The sequence below is a fragment of the Chelon labrosus genome, assembly GCF_963514085.1.
Source record: "Chelon labrosus genome assembly, chromosome: 15".
Lineage (NCBI taxonomy): Eukaryota > Metazoa > Chordata > Actinopteri > Mugiliformes > Mugilidae > Chelon > Chelon labrosus.
In genome coordinates, this window is record NC_140348.1 from 22,748,628 (window position 1) to 22,770,361 (window position 21,734).

The 21,734-nt window shown below is 44.2% G+C and overlaps 2 protein-coding genes across 2 annotated transcripts in view; one reads left to right on the top strand and one right to left on the bottom strand.

Moving 5' to 3' along the window:
- cpeb3 (cytoplasmic polyadenylation element binding protein 3) overlaps nucleotides 1-11,505 on the top strand; it is a 37,180-nt gene extending 25,675 nt beyond the window's left edge. Inside the window, 4 exon segments of the mRNA XM_084561169.1 lie at nucleotides 6,998-7,116; nucleotides 7,936-8,050; nucleotides 8,521-8,702; nucleotides 10,347-11,505. Of these exon segments, the coding sequence (XP_084417295.1) occupies nucleotides 6,998-7,116; nucleotides 7,936-8,050; nucleotides 8,521-8,702; nucleotides 10,347-10,574 (644 nt within the window). The 3' untranslated portion in view covers nucleotides 10,575-11,505.
- Nucleotides 11,506-18,070: 6,565 nt separating this feature from the next.
- btaf1 (BTAF1 RNA polymerase II, B-TFIID transcription factor-associated) overlaps nucleotides 18,071-21,734 on the bottom strand; it is a 20,180-nt gene continuing 16,516 nt past the window's right edge. Inside the window, 8 exon segments of the mRNA XM_084561198.1 lie at nucleotides 18,071-19,257; nucleotides 20,473-20,507; nucleotides 20,510-20,642; nucleotides 20,930-21,089; nucleotides 21,176-21,201; nucleotides 21,203-21,343; nucleotides 21,345-21,389; nucleotides 21,562-21,731. Of these exon segments, the coding sequence (XP_084417324.1) occupies nucleotides 19,114-19,257; nucleotides 20,473-20,507; nucleotides 20,510-20,642; nucleotides 20,930-21,089; nucleotides 21,176-21,201; nucleotides 21,203-21,343; nucleotides 21,345-21,389; nucleotides 21,562-21,731 (854 nt within the window). The 3' untranslated portion in view covers nucleotides 18,071-19,113.

A 21,734-nucleotide genomic window follows, 5' to 3' on the forward strand; every position in this document is an offset into this window, starting at 1 on the left:
ATAAACGCTAGCTAGCAAACTTAGATTGAAAGTCAACTGTTTGCTATAGGGTAGATTTATTTGCTGATACTTTATTTAATCTTACAAACATTTGTCCATAGAATGACACGTCTCAACAGTTTTATGTTCAGTATTCCTGTATATGAACTGTTTGACGCTAACTCCAATATCCGCGTTGTTTACGGTAATTTAAAGACGGACTGATACAAAACACCAGGTTCTCAACAAATCTTTTGCTGGAAACACTGCTAATTTTGCATCCAGTGACACACTTTCTAAAATATTTGTGTCCCCTTGCATCTCTCCTTCACCAGTACCACTGCTAGCTTTGCTTACAAATTTTGCTGATTAATGCTAGAGATATATTCCTCAGCAGCTGGTGGATAAGATAACCGAGTTAGAAGGAGAGTAAATGCAGTCTTGTACTCATTTTTTTATTTTATAGCCAGAAACATGATGCCAAATCAGTGCAAACTAGGTCTGCTGCATGTTTGTCAGTGCATACTGTGTGGCCAAAAAAATGAGCTAACGCAGCTTTAAAAATATACCAGCGTTGTCATCATCAATCTACTATGAAACATACGGAACATCTCTGTCTGATGGCGCGATCTTGGCCGCCTTCCTGTCGCTCACACCCTCTCTTATCGCCTCAACACTGTCGTCACCGTTGCTGGCAATGAGCTTGAAATGCTGGGGAGCTATTTCCGTCTGTGACTGGGGACGAGAGAGGAGGAGGAGGAGGAGGAGGAGGAGGAGAAGAAGAAGAAGGGTTATGTCGTCTGCAGCAGCCGGAGCAGTGGGAGCAGTAAACTGCCGCGAACGGCGATGCCCATGTCACGCCGCAATAACAGCGTGTCAGACTTGGTCTGAAGCCTTCAGACGGTCACAACTGATGTTTTTCCTCTCACTGCAGCGAGTCACGAATCAGGATTTTTATAATGCCACGAGGCGCCGACACTGGTACAATCAGTGGCGTCTTTTAAATCGCTTCTTAAAAGCTGATGACTTGCTTTTATGTCCGATCCGTTTTTCTTTTCTTCTTCTGTATTTTGCTGTTTAATTGTGGACTTTATGCAGCCGCACACATTTTTATTTATTTCATGGTTTTACTGGAAGTTCCCTATGCGACCGTGTTTTTGAGAAGTGCTTTATAAATAAGGTTTACGGTTCATTATTATCATTCAAACCAAGCAAACCGTATTTCCTCTTTTCCATTTTATTTTCCATTTACATCTATTTAAATGCAGCAGAAGTCGTTATAATGGCAGCAGAGAAGAGCTGCAACGATCTCTATCTCACATCTTGCTGTATTACTCACGCTTTGATTTATTTATTTTCTTCACCCTCGTTTTGGGATTCTGTTCAGCTTCGTCAAATTGAGATGATTAGCGACGCTGGGTTGCTCTGCTCCTCTATTCTGTCACTAACTACTTTCCAATTGCTCTAAACCCTCAAGGCCCGTATTTGTTTTTCGCGGAGCAGATGCTCGCGTGTCCCTCCATCCATCGTAGGCCTAGCTTTGCTCCACTTCTGCTGTGAGAAGTCGTTCGGTGGCAGAGTCTTCTATATTTTTCCCGGGCCTTTGCTGTTGTGCGGCGTGTAGTAAACATGGAGGTTTGGCTTTTGCAGAAAAATACCTCCTGGGCTTTTGCAATGCACGTGTTTGTTTTTGAAGGTTTGCTCCCATGTGGCTTTGCTAGAGCGGCTGATTTATTTCTCGATCATTGTGCTCGCTGACGCTAAACAGATCTGCTGAGTATGAAATGATAAGAATGGTTTTTAACGTCAGGGAGGTGCGTGTCATCGCAGCGCTCACACTTAGCCGCCGTGGATTAGATTTCGGTTAAACCATCGCAACTTTCGGTTGATGAGATAAGAGGGAGATTACGATCTGAGACCAGTGGAAGGATGTTTGTGCACCGCTCAATGACTGAACTGCAAAGACATAATAGTAGAACCGTGTGCAAGGGACAAATGCAATAGGCTGCTCTGACTCAGTGGAGTACATTTAGAACAATAATCAGAAGTAATAGCTTAAAACTGAAGGAAACATCCACGTTTTATATGTACGTCTAATAAATCTGAATGTTACGTCTCATTTGAGCCAAAACAATGAATGCTGTGGGTTTTATTTCTTGGCCCGCTCCAACTAAACAATAAAAATGGGTAGTTTGTCATTATGGAATATACTGTATGCTTATTTGCTTTCTCACAATTAGATTAGAAAATTGGACCCGTGCGTCTGCCAAACGTGAAGCTAAAGCCGGGAAACTGATGGTATTAAATTAGCTTAGCGCTAGCCCCCCACCCAAAGGGTAGTCCAGCTCTTAACTCAGACTAGAAGTCAAACTCTCCGTTTCCCACTGTATCCAAGCCTTTGTGCTAAGCTAACCGGCTCCTTGTGGTTCATATTAAATGTACAGACTCGAAAAGTGGTAACGATGCCCTCACCCACACTATTAAGTATTAATACGCTGTAAAGGACCAGCTTAATACTCTCCCCGGTGGCAGTTCTTTGGTTAAGTGTTTGCAGTTAGCGAATTTTAGTGTTCAGTAATTTGACAAGATGTCTTCAGGTCTCTCTCAGCGTGTGAGTCAAGCCGCTGGCCTCCGTTACAGGAAAGAATCGGCCCCGCATGATGTCACCGGATTGTACGCACAGCTCACACGGGGGCCAACTGCCGATCGTTTGTCTGTAAACATCCCCCTTTAGGGTGGAAAATGCAGTCGGCGTACATATTCCCGTCCTCGCCAGACAGTGCTGGGAGCTCAGCAGCAGCAGCAAAGCCCTATAAATCTCAGGCACGAGCCACTGCAGATCTGCGCTCTCCTCCCCTGGCGTAAGCCTCTGCAGTGCGCAAGGCTGACGGAAACAGAGACAGATCCTCAGCACCATTCAGACTAAATAGCAGAGCGTTGAAGTGGCGTAGTGCCCTGTGGAATCTGGTGCAGTTTGCTGCAATGGGCGGCCTCTGGCAGCGGAGCATGCTAGTGCAAAGTCGCACCGCGTTCCCTCGACTACAGACTGGATTTTCTTTGTTTTTTCCGTCTTCTTCTACAACGTTTATAAGAGGAACTGTAGACAAGTCGATAGCAAGGTGTTACGTAGAATTGTGAAGGCTCTCAGTCCCAGATCATCAAAATCACCAAAGGGCAAAGCTGAAACAAAGACAACTGGACTTGTTCAGTTTCTCTAAGACGTTTCTCTACTTATCTAAGCAGCTCCTTCATTTCTAAATGACTGGTAGGGAGTTGGGGTTTTAGACATAGACAGACTTTATTGATCGAAAATTGCTTGGTCACAGTAGCTCAGTTGAACATGAACACTCTTGCAAACAAATAGTAAAAAGAAACATGGGTGTAATACAATTTAAATATATATATGTATATATATATTTATTTTTTATTTATTTAATATTTAATTGTATGTAATTTTATTTAATTTAATAAAATAAATTTAAAAAAACACAAAAAATAATAAAATAAAATACAAGATTTGCATATGATTTTATTAGGAACTTCCAGTAACCATTACTTTGGATAAATTATCATATACACTGATATTTGCATACACAAAGGCAGCAGCAGGGAGGCATTTGTACATTTTCTCCTCGACAACTGATTTTTATTAGAGATGTAAATCTTTCCTGGATGCTCGCTGCCTCCACCTGTAAGTTTCCCCGTTGCCCAGACAGGTGTGGATGATGTAAGCGGAGTTCACGCGGGGCTACTGCTCGCTGTGTGAAATGGAGTGTAGCGCACTGAAATGGTCGTCCGTCTGGCTTTCTAGGCTTCTCGCACCAGAACTGCTGCAAGGCTCCGGTTCAGTAGCAGCTTTCCAGTCCTCCTCCACTCCTTCCCATCCATGTCCAAACTGTCTTCTTTCATGCTGCTCCTCTCCTTCTCTTCCTACCTTTTCTCACTTGTTTGCTCTCTCTTTCCATCCGTCTCACGTCTCCCACCCCTCTTTCTTCTTCTTCTTCTTCTCCTCTCTGTCTCTCTCTTCTGCCCTGGGTCACGGAACACGTTGTTCCCTCCTTCAGACTGTATAAGCTGCTGGCTAGCTCTGCCTTTTCATGCCGTTTTTACTGAGCACGACTTTTTTCCTTTTTTTCTTTCTTCTCCGAGGGGGGATGTCAGCGCTTAACCACATGATTCCTCCCAATGACAAACCCTCTTTATGTAAGCCTGCAACACACAGAAACAGGGGTCTTATGTCGAGCGATGACGAGGCACGTGGAGGAAGATGCACAAAATCCTCTTTATGTCGAGTGTAATTCTGTGTTTCCTGCGTGTGCACCAGATAGGAGTTGACTCCGTAAAAAACAAAAAACAGCTACGAAAAGTTGAGTCACTTTAATGTTTGTAGTTACTTTTGAACTTTAAATGTTTGGTTTTTGCACACAGTGGTGCAGCTTGTTGTTAGAGAAAACATTGTAGCCCCACTGAGCTTATTAGCCTGCAAATAACGAGTGCTAAAATCTTTTAATTAGTGGGAGCCTCTGTGGTTAATTTGCATAGTAAATACTCACAAATACTCAGTAGTGTTAACTAATATGTGCTACTGTGTTAGTGGGGAGCAAAATCTAATACTGATCAAAAAACTACACATCATTAATACATAACACATGTAGCTTTAATATTAATGAAGTAGTTAAATTCCTATTTATCTAAATAGTCTATGGTGATATATGTATCATTGTAAAGGATTAGTACCATCAGCCATAACATTAAAACCACTGACAGGAGAAGTAAGTAACATTGACCGTCTATTGACAAACTTTTAGACAAGGCATTCATTCATATGTATGTTACTTAGACATGTAGCACCCATCTAGACCAGACCAGGCACCCCTACCCCATAGCAATGACACTCCTTGATGGCAGCAGCCATCCCCAGCAGGATGCAGCCTGACACAGACACACACACAAAAACACTTTAGGAACAACTCAAAAAAACATGAAGAACAGCACAAGGTGTTGACCTGGCCTCCAAATTCATTAGATCCCAAACTGATCAAGTGTCTGTGGGATGATCTACATGATGAGGCCCCTCCCCTCAACCCATAGGACCCAAAAGCCTCCACTAAGAGCATCCTGTTGCCAGACTCCACAGGACACCCTCAGAAGGCCCGTGTCCATTTTCTGATGAGTCCCAGCTGTTTTGGAGGCACACAATGGACCTACACAATATTAGGAAGGTGGTCATAATGTTATGCCTGATCGGTGTATGTCACTGTTATCATATATTACTGACCCAGAAGAATGTCCCATCTTTTTTGAGGAAATAAAATACATGAAAAACGTCCATTCTCACCTCGCAGACACAGTACGACGTCTCTCTCTTTATTTTTTTAAAGGACCGACCGTTTAAAACCAAAAACACACACACATGAGGAGCTGTGACCAGCAAAATGGCCGATTAAACCGTCATCAAAGCAGTCACTGAATCCTTTCAGCTCTGATTTAGTTCACTTTTATGTTTGGTGGGTTCTGTAAAATGCTGATTCTGGGTCCTGTTCCGCTTCCTGTCACCCGGTTTGATTTCCTTACACTTCAAAGCCATCAGATGGGAACGCTGAAGCTTTATATAACACACGGTGATCTGCAGAAATTTTCTGCACATACAGACACAAATGTCAGAAGGGACGCAGCTGTCACCGCTGCTCCGGGGAGGAGGAGGAGGACGGCGTCACATCACTGTTACGCTAGGGGAAGCATCAAATGCTTGAGGATACACGTCACACACGCTGACTCAAGCCTTTATTAAGGACGTGAACGCCTGCTTACGCACCTGCTTTTTTTTCTCCATTCCACCTTTGAGGCCCTTTATTTTTTTATTTTCTTTCTGTGCCTTGCTTTCACAAACCCTCCCCGCCCCTCCCCTCCCACCCTGTCAGGTCCCATGCCCTGATACTTATACACACACTCAGACGTAGCCACATACCACAGCTGACTGGGTTTGCCGAGTCAGGCCTTTTTTGTTCTCCTTTTGTGCTCGTCTCCTCTCAGGAATGCCGAAAGTGAAACGTGACAGTTGCGCATTCCTCTTCGTCACTGCCATGCATTTGTCTACAAAAGTGCGTGACAGTCTGGGCTTATGGGCGTGTGCCGGGGAGACATAACACATGACTTTAGCAGTGATCCGGAGAGACGCTGCGAATGAGGTTACTGGAGTCGATTCATGGGGCGTGTGATCCCGCGCGCCCATCCCGCTTGCTCTCCTCCTCGGACAGCATCTTGCGTTCCCTTGACTTGTCGGTGCCTCTCGTGGTGCTCGCGATAAAGTAATAATTTAGAGTCCACTGCAGAGAGAGGACGGTGTGCACTAACATCGGCTACTTTTGTGAAGTGGATTTGGTGTCCTGCCTTAAATCAGACCTCTGTTTCACACCGGCCCCTGCAGCACTGCGTGATGGATGCACCCTGTTGAATTGGTTTTCTGTCCCTGCCGAAAAGGCTTAATAGCTCCGACCTTGGCTGAGGTCTCTCCTCTCGGCGGTGAATAATTCAGTAGTACAGAGTGACTGTCTGAATTTCTCTTTCTTTGTGCCTCGCTAAGGCACCACCGAACTCTCCCTACCTGCCACAAAGCTCGGGAAGATCTGCCGTGTGCTGGGCTGATCAATTTTGCATGGCTGCTTTAGAAGCGAAGCCCTCCGAGCCATTTAATCCGAGGCAGCGCAGGCAGCAGGGGAGTCTCGCGGAGGCAGGAGAGGCAAAATGAGGACAGCAGAACACGCCACAAGGTCATACGGCTGTCTGTGCGGGGCGCAAGTTGTCGTTAGAAGGAAGAATATATGAGGCTTAGTCATGGGACTGTCACTTGTTCATTATCGACACGGTAAAAATATTCAAATTTGTGTGAGTTCTTCCCCAGAGGACAGACTTTAAAGAGTCACGGCCTCAAGGTTGTGACTGTTAAACAGAGGATGTAGTTTCTGTTGGAGAATATGTTTCTTGTTTTGCTAAAATCCTGGTTTCCCCTGTCTTGCAGGCTACGCCTTCCTGCTGTTCCAGGAAGAGACTTCTGTTCAGGCCCTGATCGACGCCTGCATCGAGGAGGACGGCAAACTCTACCTGTGTGTGTCCAGTCCCACCATCAAAGACAAACCGGTGAGTGAAGTACTTGAAAGGTGTCTGGGTGAAGAAGAATCCATTCATGGAAATTTTACACTGATCAGGCGTAACATTATGACCACTGACAGGAGAAGTAAGTAACACTGACCATCTTGTGACAATTCAGTGTTCTGCTGGGAAACTTTTGGACCTGGCATTCATTCATGTGGATGTTACTTAGACATGGCACCCCCACCCCATAGCAATGACACTCCTTGATGGCAGCACACAAAAACATTTTAGGAACAACTAAAAAAACATGAAGAACAGCACAAGGTGTTGACCTGGCCTCCAAATTCACTAGATCCCAAACTGATCAAGCATCCCCCCTCCCCAAAGGCCCCCACTAACAACCACAGGACACCCTCAGAAGGCCCATGTCCATTCTCCGATGAGTCGTAGGTGCGTACGTGAGACTGTCGCACCACGCCTCTCGCCCCAGTTACAGCTGGGATAGGCCCTGCAACCCTCTGGAGGACAAGTGGTTATTGATAATGAATGACTGGATATTGAACTTAAATATGGTTCCAACAGAAAGAGTGACATCTAACCCTGTTTGCAGTCGGCGGTGTCCTTCTTTTTTTAATAATGGTGCTTCTTGGAGAAAAGCCTTTTTGGGACATAGCTAATATTTTTGTTGGGAGTGACTGCTAGGACAAATGGCAGCCAGGTTGAGCAGCAGCACCCTATCCAGTATTTTTATTGCAGTAACAGTTGGTAGGGGTTCAGTGGACAAGTTTGTGCTACTGTCGTTAATAATTTTAGTTTGGACTGAAGTGTTTCAGAGCCTCATAAATGACCACGTGTCGTCTACAGGTCCAGATCCGTCCCTGGAACCTGAGCGACAGCGACTTCGTCATGGACGGCTCCCAACCTCTGGATCCCCGCAAGACCATCTTTGTTGGAGGGGTGCCGCGGCCCCTGCGTGCAGGTAACTGGGCTAATATGAACCAAGTTTGATATTTTTAATTTTTTTTAATTTTTATGAGCCGCGTCAAAGCCTCCAAATTAGCTTCATAACATCGACTGGCATGGAGCGCGGAGTCCGGAGGCCGTAATGAAAGTTCTCCCTGTGAGAAAGCAATCCTCTGCTTGGGTTTCCAGGACTCGAGCCAAGTGATCATCATGTTAAGAATTCATGGTGTAATGGAAGGCGCACTCTTTCTGTTCTTGGGATAAACATCGCTGGCTCGTCTGCAATGTGACCCACGCTAATTATACCAGCAGTTTGAGGCTGCTGCTCAGATGAATGGTGGAGCACTGTGGAGTTTTACATCAGTTAATAGAAGATCAATCGGCAGTTAAACCTTTTATTTAGTTTTTTAAAACAAATGAAGGCAACTGAGATACCACCTTTAACTTGCAGCACTAATAAACCCTCTTTTCCTTCTTTCTCTTCAGTGGAGCTGGCTATGATCATGGACCGCCTGTACGGAGGTGTTTGCTACGCCGGCATCGACACCGACCCGGAGCTCAAATATCCAAAGGGAGCCGGCCGCGTGGCCTTCTCCAATCAGCAGAGCTACATAGCCGCCATCAGCGCTCGCTTCGTTCAGCTGCAGCACAACGACATCGACAAAAGGGTGAGCGGGTTCACGAGCTCCATCCATCCATCCATCCCTCCTCTGGAAGAAAGCGGCGTCTGAGCCACAAGCGAGGTCCTCGCAGTCACTCCTACGGCAAAAGTGCAGAGCTGAACTCTTGCTCCAGTCGTCTCCCATGTATCAGAGCTCTCATTATAGCTGGGTTTTCAGCCAGCTGCTCAGTGCAGCCTACAATAACGGAAGGCCGTGCCTGGCTGTGTAATCACCCTGGCCTTTGGCTGCCGGAGTCTCGACAGATGTTTCAAGTTGCAGACACATAGGGTTTAATTATAGTAGTTCCTTATACATGTATATCCTCTCAGGCTGGGCTGCAGCCCGGTTATTTTAGTCACGCCGGCCAATTGCAGCGGGACAGATTGTGACCAAGAGAGACTGGTTGTCAGCCAGAAAGCCGAGTCTCTGCAGGGCGGGGCAGCCCACCCCGCCTCAGCTATCGCCATCTATCTTCAGTGGGGGTTTAGGGTGTCTTTATTGTGACTGGAGCTGGGTGGCATGAGAATAATGCTTAAAAAGAAGTGGGAGAAAACGACACTTACGAAAGTTTCATCCGTTTTTCTTTCGAACCCGTTAACAGGAACTTTCCGTTATAAATAGACTTCATAAATGATTTTAAATCCTCTCAAAGAGTCCATGTTCACTGCAGACCACAGGAAGCAGAGCACAAGTGGAACATTCTTGAGATTCATGAGTTCAGAGTTGTGGATGATGCCAGTTCAGTGTAGCTTTTACCCTTTTTTTTATCCATCAGCATCAACAGTTCCCTTAACTGTAAACGCCTGTTGACATAGGACAGACATTTTTGTTCATAATTCCCACCGGTCAGCTTAGTATTAGTATTTAATAAAACAGCATCATTCCCTGGCTTTCTTCTCGTTTGTCTTGTGCGAGGCTGTCGCTCTCAGCGGTGGATATTACGCGCTTGTCGCACAGTTTAGCCGGGGAGGATGGTCTCCCGCTGTTCGGAGGGTTTGATAACCTTTCATTTTGTGGCCACGCCGTAACACGGTTAGCGTCCACCCCCCGCCCGCCCGCCTCGTACCTTGAGGCGTCTCCATGGCGACGGCCGAGCTCTCATTTCTCTTTGCCTCCCGGCTCAGTGGGTCAAACTCATTTCGCTCAGCGGACGGGAGAGAACCCGCCTGCCTGCCTCGATCGCGTCCGGTGCCGGGGGTGGTCTATGCGGATGACGGCTTAAAGGGGGCTCCGAGAGCTGGATCGACCCAAATGTTATTTTGGAAAACTTACAAATATTTTCTTCAGCCTGCCACACTACTGCCAGTGGTGGTCCTAGGTTCTGGGGGGGAGGAGCCGGGGGGCCCAGGCAAAGACATACATACTAGTTCTGTTAACAAGTGTCCAAACCAAACCTTAAGAGCGGCTGTTGATGGCTGTCATTGCAAAACCATCTGGGGAACCCTTTCCTCATGTTTTTTCATGGGTCCCCAAACAATTGCTTGGTTTGCCCGTCATGATGGTGCAACCCAGCCTACTGCGGTATGGTTTTAAGAAAAACCTGAGGAAACACTTGAGGAAAGTGCAGATTTAGGGATGAATCCACATAAGTCATGCATGTTACCGGACGTGAATAAGTAAAACACCACCTCCCGCTCTCTTACTCCCCAGGTGGAGGTGAAGCCGTACGTCCTGGACGACCAGATGTGCGACGAGTGCCAGGGGGCGCGCTGCGGCGGGAAGTTCGCGCCCTTCTTCTGTGCCAACGTCACCTGCCTGCAGTACTACTGCGAGCACTGCTGGGGCAGCATCCACTCGCGCGCCGGCCGAGAGTTCCACAAGCCACTGGTGAAGGAGGGGGGCGACCGCCCTCGACACGTGTCCTTCCGCTGGAGCTGAGGGGGGGTCGGCCCGCGCCTCCCCCACCTCCCGGCAGTGAACCCGCACCCGACCCCGCGAAAAACCTCCCACGCCCCACCTGCTACCCTGCAAACCCGGGTCAGCACTGCACACCAACCCCTCACCTCCCGCAGCCCCTACATCTCCACCCTGCTCCCCTAAAACACCTCATGAAAAAAAAAAACGTCAAACACAAGAGACTCTCTCTTCACACCACACGGCTCTGAACTCATTGAAACGCCATCAGCTTAGAAATTTGCACTTCGGCACAAAAACTAAACACACACACACACACACAGGATGGTATGTTAGACACCTGGCTACATTCAGTTCCCTGTTCTGTTGACTGGGTGGTGTGGTACGTCCTGCTGGACCCCTCCTTACTGAGACAGAGGCGGGACCATACAAATATTTAAAAAAAAAAAAAAAAAAAAAGTATATATATTTTTTTTGTTTTGTACCTATCTATACATATATATAGATAATTTAAATTTTATGTAAAAGGAGCATGCACTTATTTTCAAAAGCTGTAGCTATATTGCCCCTAGTAAAAAGTAATTACCAAAGGCAAATTCAATTAATGCACACAGAAGAGCAAAATAGGTGGCTTTAAAAATGTAGCAAGCTATCCATTAGTGTGGGCGCGTACCGCCCCGGAGTAAAAATAACACGGCTCTCGATCTTGACTCTGAAAATATTAATACCTCATATGCGCAATCAGATTAGTTTGCTTTGGATTTCTAGGTCTTTATTTTTATAATAACAATTTTTTTTTTTTTTTTGGGTGTTATGTAAATGTAATGCTGCAATAGCTTTGCTGCTAAATCCATGGTATAAACGGATACCATAAGTACTTTATTCAGGCTAGGGTGTAAAATAATAACAGATGTAGAGAAGCGCCTGGTGTTTTAAAGAGACGAGCCGCCGCAGGGGGCATCGGCGGCTGACTTTTTTGCGGGGGTGGGAGTGTCAGGGGGGTTGGGGTGGGGGGTCGCCCCTAACTGCATGTTTATTTCAATCAGGTTGCTGCATGCAAATAGAGTTTTCAATATCATGTCTACTACCCGATTCTGCCCATGTTTGCACAACACACTATAGACGTACGTTCAAATCGCACGGAACTGGACAGAAACGGGGAGGCCGGTCTGAGGAACCGTGGGTTCCTGCACACACACAAAAAAAATCAATAAAAAACGGGGCAGTGAACACATCCGGACGGGAAGGGTTTAAAAAAAAGAATAAATAGATAAAAAACAGAAAGAAAGAAACAACCTTAATAATCACGAAATCAAATTAAATGTAGGATTACCATTTACAAGTGTCTATGATAGGTGAAGTACTTTTTTGCAGTGATTGTTGATATAATTGTGCAATTTTTTATACCGTATGTAGTTAGGTCTGAGTATGCCTAGAACTGTGATTCGCTTTAACTGTCGTCAATGTCCGACATAGAAGTCCTGTGAAACTTCATAACTAGTGTATGCACACATATATATGTTCTCTTGTACACACACACACACATTACTGCACCAGTGTATACACACACACACACACACAAACACATATGGACGGCTGTCTTTCTAACGCACACGAACGGGCCTACAAACACCGAGTCTGACCCAAGGAGAGGACGCAAAACAACGTGAGCTTAACCTGACGACTGAGATCTGTCTCTTTTTAAAAGCAAGCCGTATTATTTGCTCCGCCGTTCGACAAAAGCGCACGTTTACGTCCCAGAATGCAACCAAAGAGCTCACGTGTTTTCGGCGTTTAACAGACTAGACACACAAACACACACGAACACACAGAATGAACGGCCACCCTGACGGTACAATGGCGCAGTCGATTTAAAAATGAGGAAAAAAAGAAAAAGGAATCGGGGCGGGTGCTGTTTAGGATGAAACATTGAATCTACTGGAGACTTGAGGTTGATAAACTGAGCCCTGCACACGCTCTCACAAAACGGATGGGTCTCGGGTGGGTGGGTGGGCGGGTGGGGGAAGTGGGAGGAACGACGTTGCCATGCGGAAGATGCAGTTGTGCGAGCTGGGGTTACCACATCTATCCAGACTTTCTTTTCCTGCAAAGCTTGAAGTAATGAACCTGCTAACGAAAAAAAAAACAAACAAAAAAAACACAATGGTGGACATGTATATTTTTTATTTTTATCAAAAGGTAGCGGGGGGTGCAGTCGAAACGGGGCGGGTGGTAGTTGAATGAATGCAACGAACAGCAACTTAAAGTCCCCATGAAGTGGCTAGCACCACGCTACTTGTTATTTTTATTGCGTATTCAGTTAAGCCACACCTCCTTCCTCCCAGAAAAGCTTGGGCCTGCTCTGATTGGTCAGCCCTGATCAGGCAGAACCCATACATGAACCTGTCAGAGATGAGCGAAGCAGTGGGGAGGGACATAACAATTTGAGAAAGCGTTTCATTGGATGCAAAATTAGTACACGCCCACCAGTGCAGGATGAGTCATCAACATTTTTGAAAATCACAACAATAATAAATTTTTTGTCATTGTGGAGCCCGTACTATATATATATTTATATATATGTGTGTACAGGAGATACTGTATAGTTCAAGGCATATCATGTATAAACATGGAATTTAATTTCATGGGGACTTTAAGTATAGGCTGCTGAAGACAGGGCGGCTCTGGTTTGGAGGCCGGGGGGTGGATGAGTGGGTCGGGGGGGCCAAGTTACACTGGTTTTAGCAGTTTTGTGGACAATCCGAAACGGGATCCTACATCATTGCAAGTTAATGTGTGTCACCCCGTCCCCCTTTTCTTCTTCCCATGAGTTGTGAGTCGTCCCGTCCCCCCCGCAGTCCCTCTCCTCTTTCTTGTTTTAGTCGTAAACTGTTTTTTTTTCTTTCTCCGCTCTAAGATAGACGTTTTTGTTCGTTTCTTGTCCAAGAAAAAGCTAATTGAAACTCAGCAGAAGATACTTTTGTACTGATAGATTAAAAAAACAAGAAAAAAAAAAACAGGCTAACCATGAGTAATAATACGTATATATCCCTATGAAAGTGAATCCTGGGTGTTTTTGTGACATTTCTTTCCCCACCCAGACAGGTTTTCTATGTTTGTTCCTTCTCTATGATAGATATTTGTTATGCACTACTCTTTGTATCTGAACAGTTTTCAACAGTCAGCAGTTGTTTTTTTGTTAAAAGACAAAAAACGAAAAAAAGAAGACGACGACAAAGCGTGCTTTCTGACTGACAAGATCTTTTGCAATACCTCAATTTTGAAATATATTAGGAGAGAAACAGATATTTTCTAAGTGAGTTTATTCAGATGAAAAAAAATATATATATTAATTTAATTCTTCGAGAGAAATGATTTAACAGATGGTTGATTTTTTTATTTTTATCATGCGTTTTTTTTTTTTTTTGCTTTTATTTTAAGAATTTATTTTTTTGAAAAAGACAACAACTGAAGGAGCTAGAGCTTTATAACTAATATAATGACGTAGTTAGTGAGGTGGAAGCTGGTGTGAGTGTCCCACTGGTCAAATTGGTCGAAACATTAAGAGAAAGAGAGATAACGGAGCTCTTTAGGAAATAAAATATCAGGTGCTCTGAGAATTAAAAAAAAAAAAAACTAAACATATTTCCCACCTTTTTGTATATTTATAGTCAATCATTTACTATGCTGACCAGAGTTGGGGAAGAAATCTTCTGTTCGTTATTTTTTTAAGAGAAGTTTTTTATGTTTCCTAAAAGTATGTGCTCCCTTTTGTTTTGTACGAAAAAAAATGGGGAAAAATATAAAAAATAAAGCAACCCTGATTCGTTAGCCTGACGTCGCTGGGAGGAAAAAAACAAAAAACAAAGGAGAGACTTGTGAGAGTCACTGGACGGCTGGAGGTAGAGAAAGACAAGAATGTTATTTTTAACACAAAGCAGACACAAGTGTTTTCACCTGTAACTTGACCTAAAGCCCCCAAGGTGCATCAATTGACTGGTGGCCTTCTATTCACGCAAGACTTGAATATTAGTCCCATTTTTTTAAGGCTAAGAACCTTGATTCTTTGTTGTAATGTGCAATACTGTTTGTACTGTTTGTAGAAAAGAAGAAAACAAGAAAAAAGAGGCATAAATCTTTATTGCAGAATTATTTTCATTGCAAGCATTGTGATTCACTAAAATCATTTTCTACTGTGTATTTACCTACTCTACCTGCTAGTACCTTCCAGTAGTAATGTAGCCTTTGTACTGAGAAATTTTCATTATTTTTTAGAAAGTTTTTTGCTAAAAAAAAAAAAGAATTTAAACATATTTACATTTTTATTTCATATTATTATTATTATTTTTTTTCCTCTTATTTCTCAACCATTAATAGTTATTTCTGGGGGAGACTTTCATATCTGGTCAATGTCATTAATATTATTTTGTATTTTTACTTGGAATAAATTAATTTTATGATGCTAATTCTTTAAAAAGTTTATTTTTTTCACGTTTTTTGTTCACTTTTATTTTTTTGAAGCTGAAAAGAAAAAAAAACCTTTGTAATATTGTTACTAAAGTGTCTCGTTTCTTGAAATGCTATGCTTTATGTGTTAACTCGCTGATGTCGCTTACATTAGTGTGAAAATGATCTACGGAGAAAAAAGTAAATATATATAAATATATATATAACTAGTCACAAAGAAGCAGATTGGTGGTTGGTGATGTTCAAGTGATTCGCAATGTAAACAAATGAATGGGCAATAAAATAAAAATGGCAGAATGGAGCGTACATGCAGTATGTCGTGGTGTAATTGTGGACGATGGGCGACCGTTTGCATTGCCTCTGCTACTCCAGTATACAATTACCGCTACAATAACTGATCCTCACTCACCTCCATATCCTGTGTGAAATATTCAACAGCTTCTCCTAAAGAAACAGCCGAGTCACGTCCTTCTCTTTCCAGCTGGTTCGGTCCCTGCAGAGCACTATACAGTGTGTGATTGTATTTAAGTGTGAATGTAAATGTGGAGATGCACTGTAAAATACAGAGGTTAGGACACGCTTTGTGTGGCCTGTTAATCATGGCAGGCAACGGTCTCAAGTGTTTTTTATTTTTATTATTTTACTTTTTTTATTTAAGTTCCTGAACTATACATTTGCCCCTTCCTATTTTTTGTCTCCAGAGAAAGAATAGTTTGACATTTTCAGTTACACCACTGTCCATTTGCTACCTATAAAGCTACAACATGTTAGCTTAGCTTAGCATTAGCACCTGAAAATAGTTTTTCCATTTTTGTACACGAGGAAGGGGATCATGTGTCGATAAGTGAGCTTATCACAGATGATCATGTGCATATTTATGCTATGCTAGGCTAAGCTAAGCTAAAGGTTACTGTTGGTGTCCCAGAATGCAGCTACAGCCAGTTAGCTTAGCATGAAGACTGGGAAACAGCTGGCGTGTCTCTAGCCAACGCTAAGGATGCCTCTCTAATTAACATACCGCTCACTTGCCATTTCATTAGGTACGCTAGTGAAAACAAATGTGTCCTGCTTTAATGTTTATATGTTTATATTGAAACGGAGCCAGAAACATGTCGGTACAACACAAAACAATTCAACAGTTCTACAAACCACAGCCTAAAAAAATAACCAACAGCTCTCTCAGTTATTTGAAACCCATATTTAATTTAATACCATAACCACCCTGAAGATAACATTTACTGCAAGACTGTTACATCATTATAACAGGCATTTGTTTTCACTAGTGTACCTAATGAACTGGCAAGAGAGCTGTATTTTAATTAAAGAGCTTTAAAGGCGGCGGTATTGTTAGCTTTGGCCAGAGCCAGGCTAGCTGTTACCCAGTCTTCACGCTAAGCTAACTGGCAGAAGCTTCTTACTGGAAAACAAACCAGCCCTTTAGCTTAGCCTAGCCTAGCATAGTTACTGGAGGAACGAAGACGCTGGCAGAAGAAGGGACGTGTCTCAGTGTTAGATGGGTGGTTTTCTGAACTATTTTCCATGGTCGGGGGTTGTGAAAAAGTCCTAAATATAACCCCTAACCTCACATTGAGTGGTTATAAACACTTCAGATGGGCTGGAAGGCAGATTTTTTTTTGCACAAAGCTGGGTAGCTAGCAAGTCTTTGTGCTAAGCTAAGCTAATCATCTTCAGGCCCCTGGTTTCTTTGCCGCACAGGCAGTGTTATCAATACTCAAAATGTCAAACTACTCCTTTAGTCCAGGCCAAATTTCTGTCAGGCCTTTTCTACCAGTTTAAATAAAGCTAACCCTAACCGGCTCCCTCCCTTTTAACTAGTCTGACATGTTTCTGCCTCCCAGGTTTCAGTGTTAGTCACCACCAAGTATTAATCCATCCCCTCGCCTTTTTATTTATTTCGAGTTTCACTTGACAAATCTATTTATACCTAAACTATATATTCCTCTCTATAGATACACGTATGTCTTTCATGTAACTAGACTTGGGTAGTAAACTGTATATTCACTCTGCTTTATGGGCGTCCTCTGGGTAGGTCAACACCATCGGTCTCGTCATGTTGTGACCACAAAAAAAGATAAAAAAAACAACTGGTAATGTGATTATTTTCACAAACATACTATTTTTTTTATTTAAAAGAAACTGTATTTGTTTTTTGCTTTTCATTTTCTGACTTGAACTCTGGTTCTACCTTGGCGAGGCTTTGGGGATTGTTGACCTTGGTTTTCTAGACCTTATTTTTATTGTTTTGCGGTACAACTGTGATTTGAAAACATTGGAGCTCAGCGCTGCTAATGCTTACCGCTGCTTCAGAGTCTGTAGTTCCGACCCTCAGTTTTCCTCTTTCTGTACTAATAAGCAAATCTCATTAAAACGTAGTTGTACGACGCTGTGAAACCTTGTGGTCTTTTGCATGGCATCCTTCCCCCCTTACGCCCCCATCTCTAACCAGCACTAACTCACAGCATGCTCTTGGCCACTTGTTTTAATAATACATCTGTCAAATACAGATTTTGTTCAAAAGTTCTGCTCTGAAAATACAATCGTCTTAATCTTTTGAAAAGGTCTGATCGCAAAATACTTTGAATTCTGAACAAATTTCCTTTCTGAAAAACAATTCAGATACTAAAGTTCAAACAGGACAGTCAAACCAGGCTGTCCTTAGGCCATAATTTGGATTTCCTTTCTTCCCTTCCATATAATTTAGACTTTTTTTGAGCATCTCTTGTCTACAACAGCAAACAGAAGCAGACAAAACAAACTCAAACAAGTGATCCTTGATTAGTAAAGATCTCAGTCAAGCGCTCTTGAAGAATAATCAAGACATCACAAATCCGTCTTTGTTTTCCTTTGTGGAGTGCGGCTGTGATAAAGCTGTGACTGCTCCTTAAATGTGCATATTTTACGCAAAAAAAATGTAACCACTGTGGACATGTTTTACACTCCTAAACTTCCAGCTAATATTCCAACTCCTGGATGTACAACCACACCATCTGCTGGCCATCACAGTTCAAAGACAAATAAATAAAGACGGGTAGTTACAAGGGTTGTAGAATTTATTACAATTCCACGATCATAAACAAAAAGCAGCAGCTGCAGAAATATGTACAAGTCTGTTTTTCTTTTTTTAAAATACTTGTGACAAGTTTCAGGTACCAGTCTCAGCTTGGCCCCATGTTCAGTCTCTGTAATGCTGCTTCAAGTGCAGTGCTTCCCCCCCAACGAAAGGACAATTTCTGCCGTCGCACGTGGCGGAGCTGGACATAACGGAGAAATACCGTTTATCCGTCGAAGCCTCTTTGATGGCTGCAGGTTATGTGTGAAGAAAAAAAAAATTAATTCTCCTGGGGCGGCATCTGGAGGCTAGGAGCCGACTTTTTGGTAGCACAAACATCTCAGTAGTCACCAGTGTGCTATAAAAAGCCAGTAGTGTGATGACATCCTGTGGCTTGTTGTCACACTCTCCCCTCATTCCCTTTGTCATACAAAAACATGTTTGTAACCATCAGTCAGAGAGGCGCTGACAGGTGCGGCCGGGGTTTTGCAGTGCATTTAAGACTTTCTATCTGAAGCAGTTAACACTGTATACTCTGGTAATGCAATGTGGAGAGACGGAAAGAGAGAGAGACGGCAGTGGGCTGTAAAAGTAGCACCTGCTGCTGTAACTATAAAGGATAACTAGAATTATGTTACAGTGTGTGCTTGAGAGCTGAGCAGCAGGGTTGTGGTAACTCTGCAGATTACTACTGTACTAACACTGGAGCTGTTTATAGCAGACAGTATTTTATTGTCTCAGTGGTTTTTGAAGGCGTGGAGGGGGGGCTGTTGAAGACCTGGTGGTTTACACTCATGTTTCAATGCTGTTTCAGCAGACCTATGAACTGTAGAAGAATAAAATATAGATTTGCTTCCTATGTCGGCTGTTTTAGCTATTACTATAGCCATCTCTTGTTTAACGTGTCGTGATAAGGGGGGGGGGGTTGATGACTGCAGCAGTAGGGGTCTCCTCGTGGCTCTGACCAGGTCCTGCTTGGCCAGGAGACGAGATGACTAACGGAGGCCGGGTAGGGGTCGTGCGGCGCTACTGCAGGGAGTGCATGAAGCTGTCCAGGTTGTACTCGGTGTCGTACTGCTGCTGGTCCCACAGCTCTCCCAGGCCGTCCAGCACGGACTTCATGGAGGCCTTCCCTGACGTCGACTGGGACTGCTCACCCTTCTCGCCCTCCTGAAAACACAGTCACACACAAACACGAGGCAGTTCAGCCACACATGCTGGACAGGGGGTGTAACATGCATAAGAGGTGTGTACTATGTTGGGATTACGCAGGAATGTGAGCAGACCGGATTCTGACTGTTACTTTCTGGGAAAACATTCTGTCACCAGGGTTTAGGTTTGTACTCAGAAATGTTCGAAGCCTGTAAGTGGCATTGTTTCCCTGAATCAAAACATTTTTTACATGGTGAGATTTTCTAGCAGGTCAAGGGTGTTGCACGGTCTTACTGGGTGGAAGTGTAACAAGCCATGTTTTTACAGATTACAGACGATAATTTGGTATTAAGCACACCTATTTATGCTGGATAAAGAAGCTGTGATCACGTTAAACTTTGACGGCCGCAATTCAAGGCACTCGTGAGTTGCAGGTGGTCTCCGTCCAATGCCCTTAAGCTTGCGATTTCTCGTTCGCTTCATTTTGATCGATACAGAACCCGATTCAGGCAGTTCTAGAAAGACGGGATAAGATTAAGCGCCTAGTCTAACCTGATCTTACAAAAGCCAAACTCGAACATGTGTGTTGTTGTGAATGTACTTCACACCAGAGCCTTAAAGAGAAGCAACATACTAGACTGTGGTAGGAAAGTGTGTGAGAGCTGAAGGTAATAAAAGCCGCATTTAACAGCCACAGCCATCTGTACTCGGGGTGAGTTTCATTACTTTGTCGAGCAGCTTACTAAAGGCAGTATCCGCTGGTTTGTAAAGGAAAAATGAAGGGGCAGATTCACATAGGTCTCATCACTGTGGAGTTTTTGTCTGAATCAGTAACAGAAGATGTTAGTGAGTTCCTCTGGTCTCATACAGCTATTTATACTATTTATAAAGATATCCAAGTTCATTAGCTGGTTGTTTATTTTGTTAAAACCATCACGTTATCCATTTTGCAAGGAAGGCTCTACTGCTGTGTATAAAATAAAGCGAAAACCTTTAAGGAATAACTTGGAGGCATTTTTTTGCTTAATGCACTTGCATTTAGCTGTCAAGCATTTACGATTGATTCATTACTACACAGAACAACACAGCTATCAGCACAGCATAAAACGCTGAGAGCTTTCACAGACAGCCCCTCTTGCAAAAGTACCACATCAAGACATTGTTGAGATCTGTGTGTGGGAGATGCGTCTCTCGCGCCCTAGTTCCGTCACGTCTGCATCTCGTAGGTCTCACCTTGTCTAGAGTGAAGAGGGTGAGGAGCTGGTCGTGCCCATGCTCTGCAGGCTAGTGTTCTCTTGGCTGATGATGGTGTTGGCGATGCTCATCTTGAATTTCTGCAGCCCCATTATCTTCTCCTCCAGCGTGCCGCGTGTGATCAGCCTGTACACGTTCACCACCCGTTTCTGCGCCGAACGGAGACAATGGTTAACGGGACGTACTGGAGGTGGCATCCTGCCAGTGTAATGTCACCGTCGATGACTCATTCTACACCGCTTGGTTCAGACAAGAGCAGCGGTGTCACACTATCCAAGACTGACCTAAGAATATACTGAATAATGCATCAAGGAAACACTGATGAACAAGTCACTTCCTACTGCTGCAGATACAGAAGCAGCCTGGATTAGGTATCACCTATGCAGTAAAAAATTAATGTGCGCCCTGCTGTATGCTAAACGTCCATCAACGGTACCTGTCCTATCCTATGGGCACGATCCATGGCCTGCAGGTCCCTCATGGGGTTCCAGTCATGTTCCACAAACACCACGGTATCCGCCCCCGTTAGGTTCAACCCCAGACCACCAACATGTGTGGTCAGCAGCAGCACATCAATGGATGGGTCATTGTTAAACCTGTGGCACAAGGGAACATTTTCATAGAAGGAAGCACCACACAGACTTTCTTGATGAGAAGCGACTCCAGAGATGAGTCCACTGACCTGGAAACAATGGAGTGGCGCAGGGCCGGCCTGCACGCTGCCGTCCAGCCTCAGGTAGGTGACGGTGGGCAGTTTGGGCTTCAACAAGTCGTGCTCCACAATATCCAGCATACTCTTCAGCTGACAGAATATCAGCACACGATGCTGGGCCACCACCGCCTCAGTGCCCCCCCTCTGATCCTCCACCACCACCGAGACCACAGTCCAGCAGCAACTGAGAGCAGAAACATGTCACAGTGTGAACGGGTTATTGTTGTGTAGCTGAGGAAAGTGATACACGCAGGTCTGGTCAGAAGCCATGCTTGATCAGTTGGCTTTCTTGTGTCTGATATAACAGAACTACAGTGACTTAAGTGACTTAACGGGCCGACTTCTCAGCACCTCACCTGTTTGAGAGCGGAGAGCTTGGGCGCGTGTTGAATGTCCCTCAGGCTGGAGTTCTGACTGGCCAGCTGCTCTGTGATGCGTTTGTACTCTGGATGCTGGGAGGTCAAGACCAAGCTCGGGTGGTTACACAGCTTCCGCAGGTACTGCAGCGCCTGAAACAGTGTAGATGTGG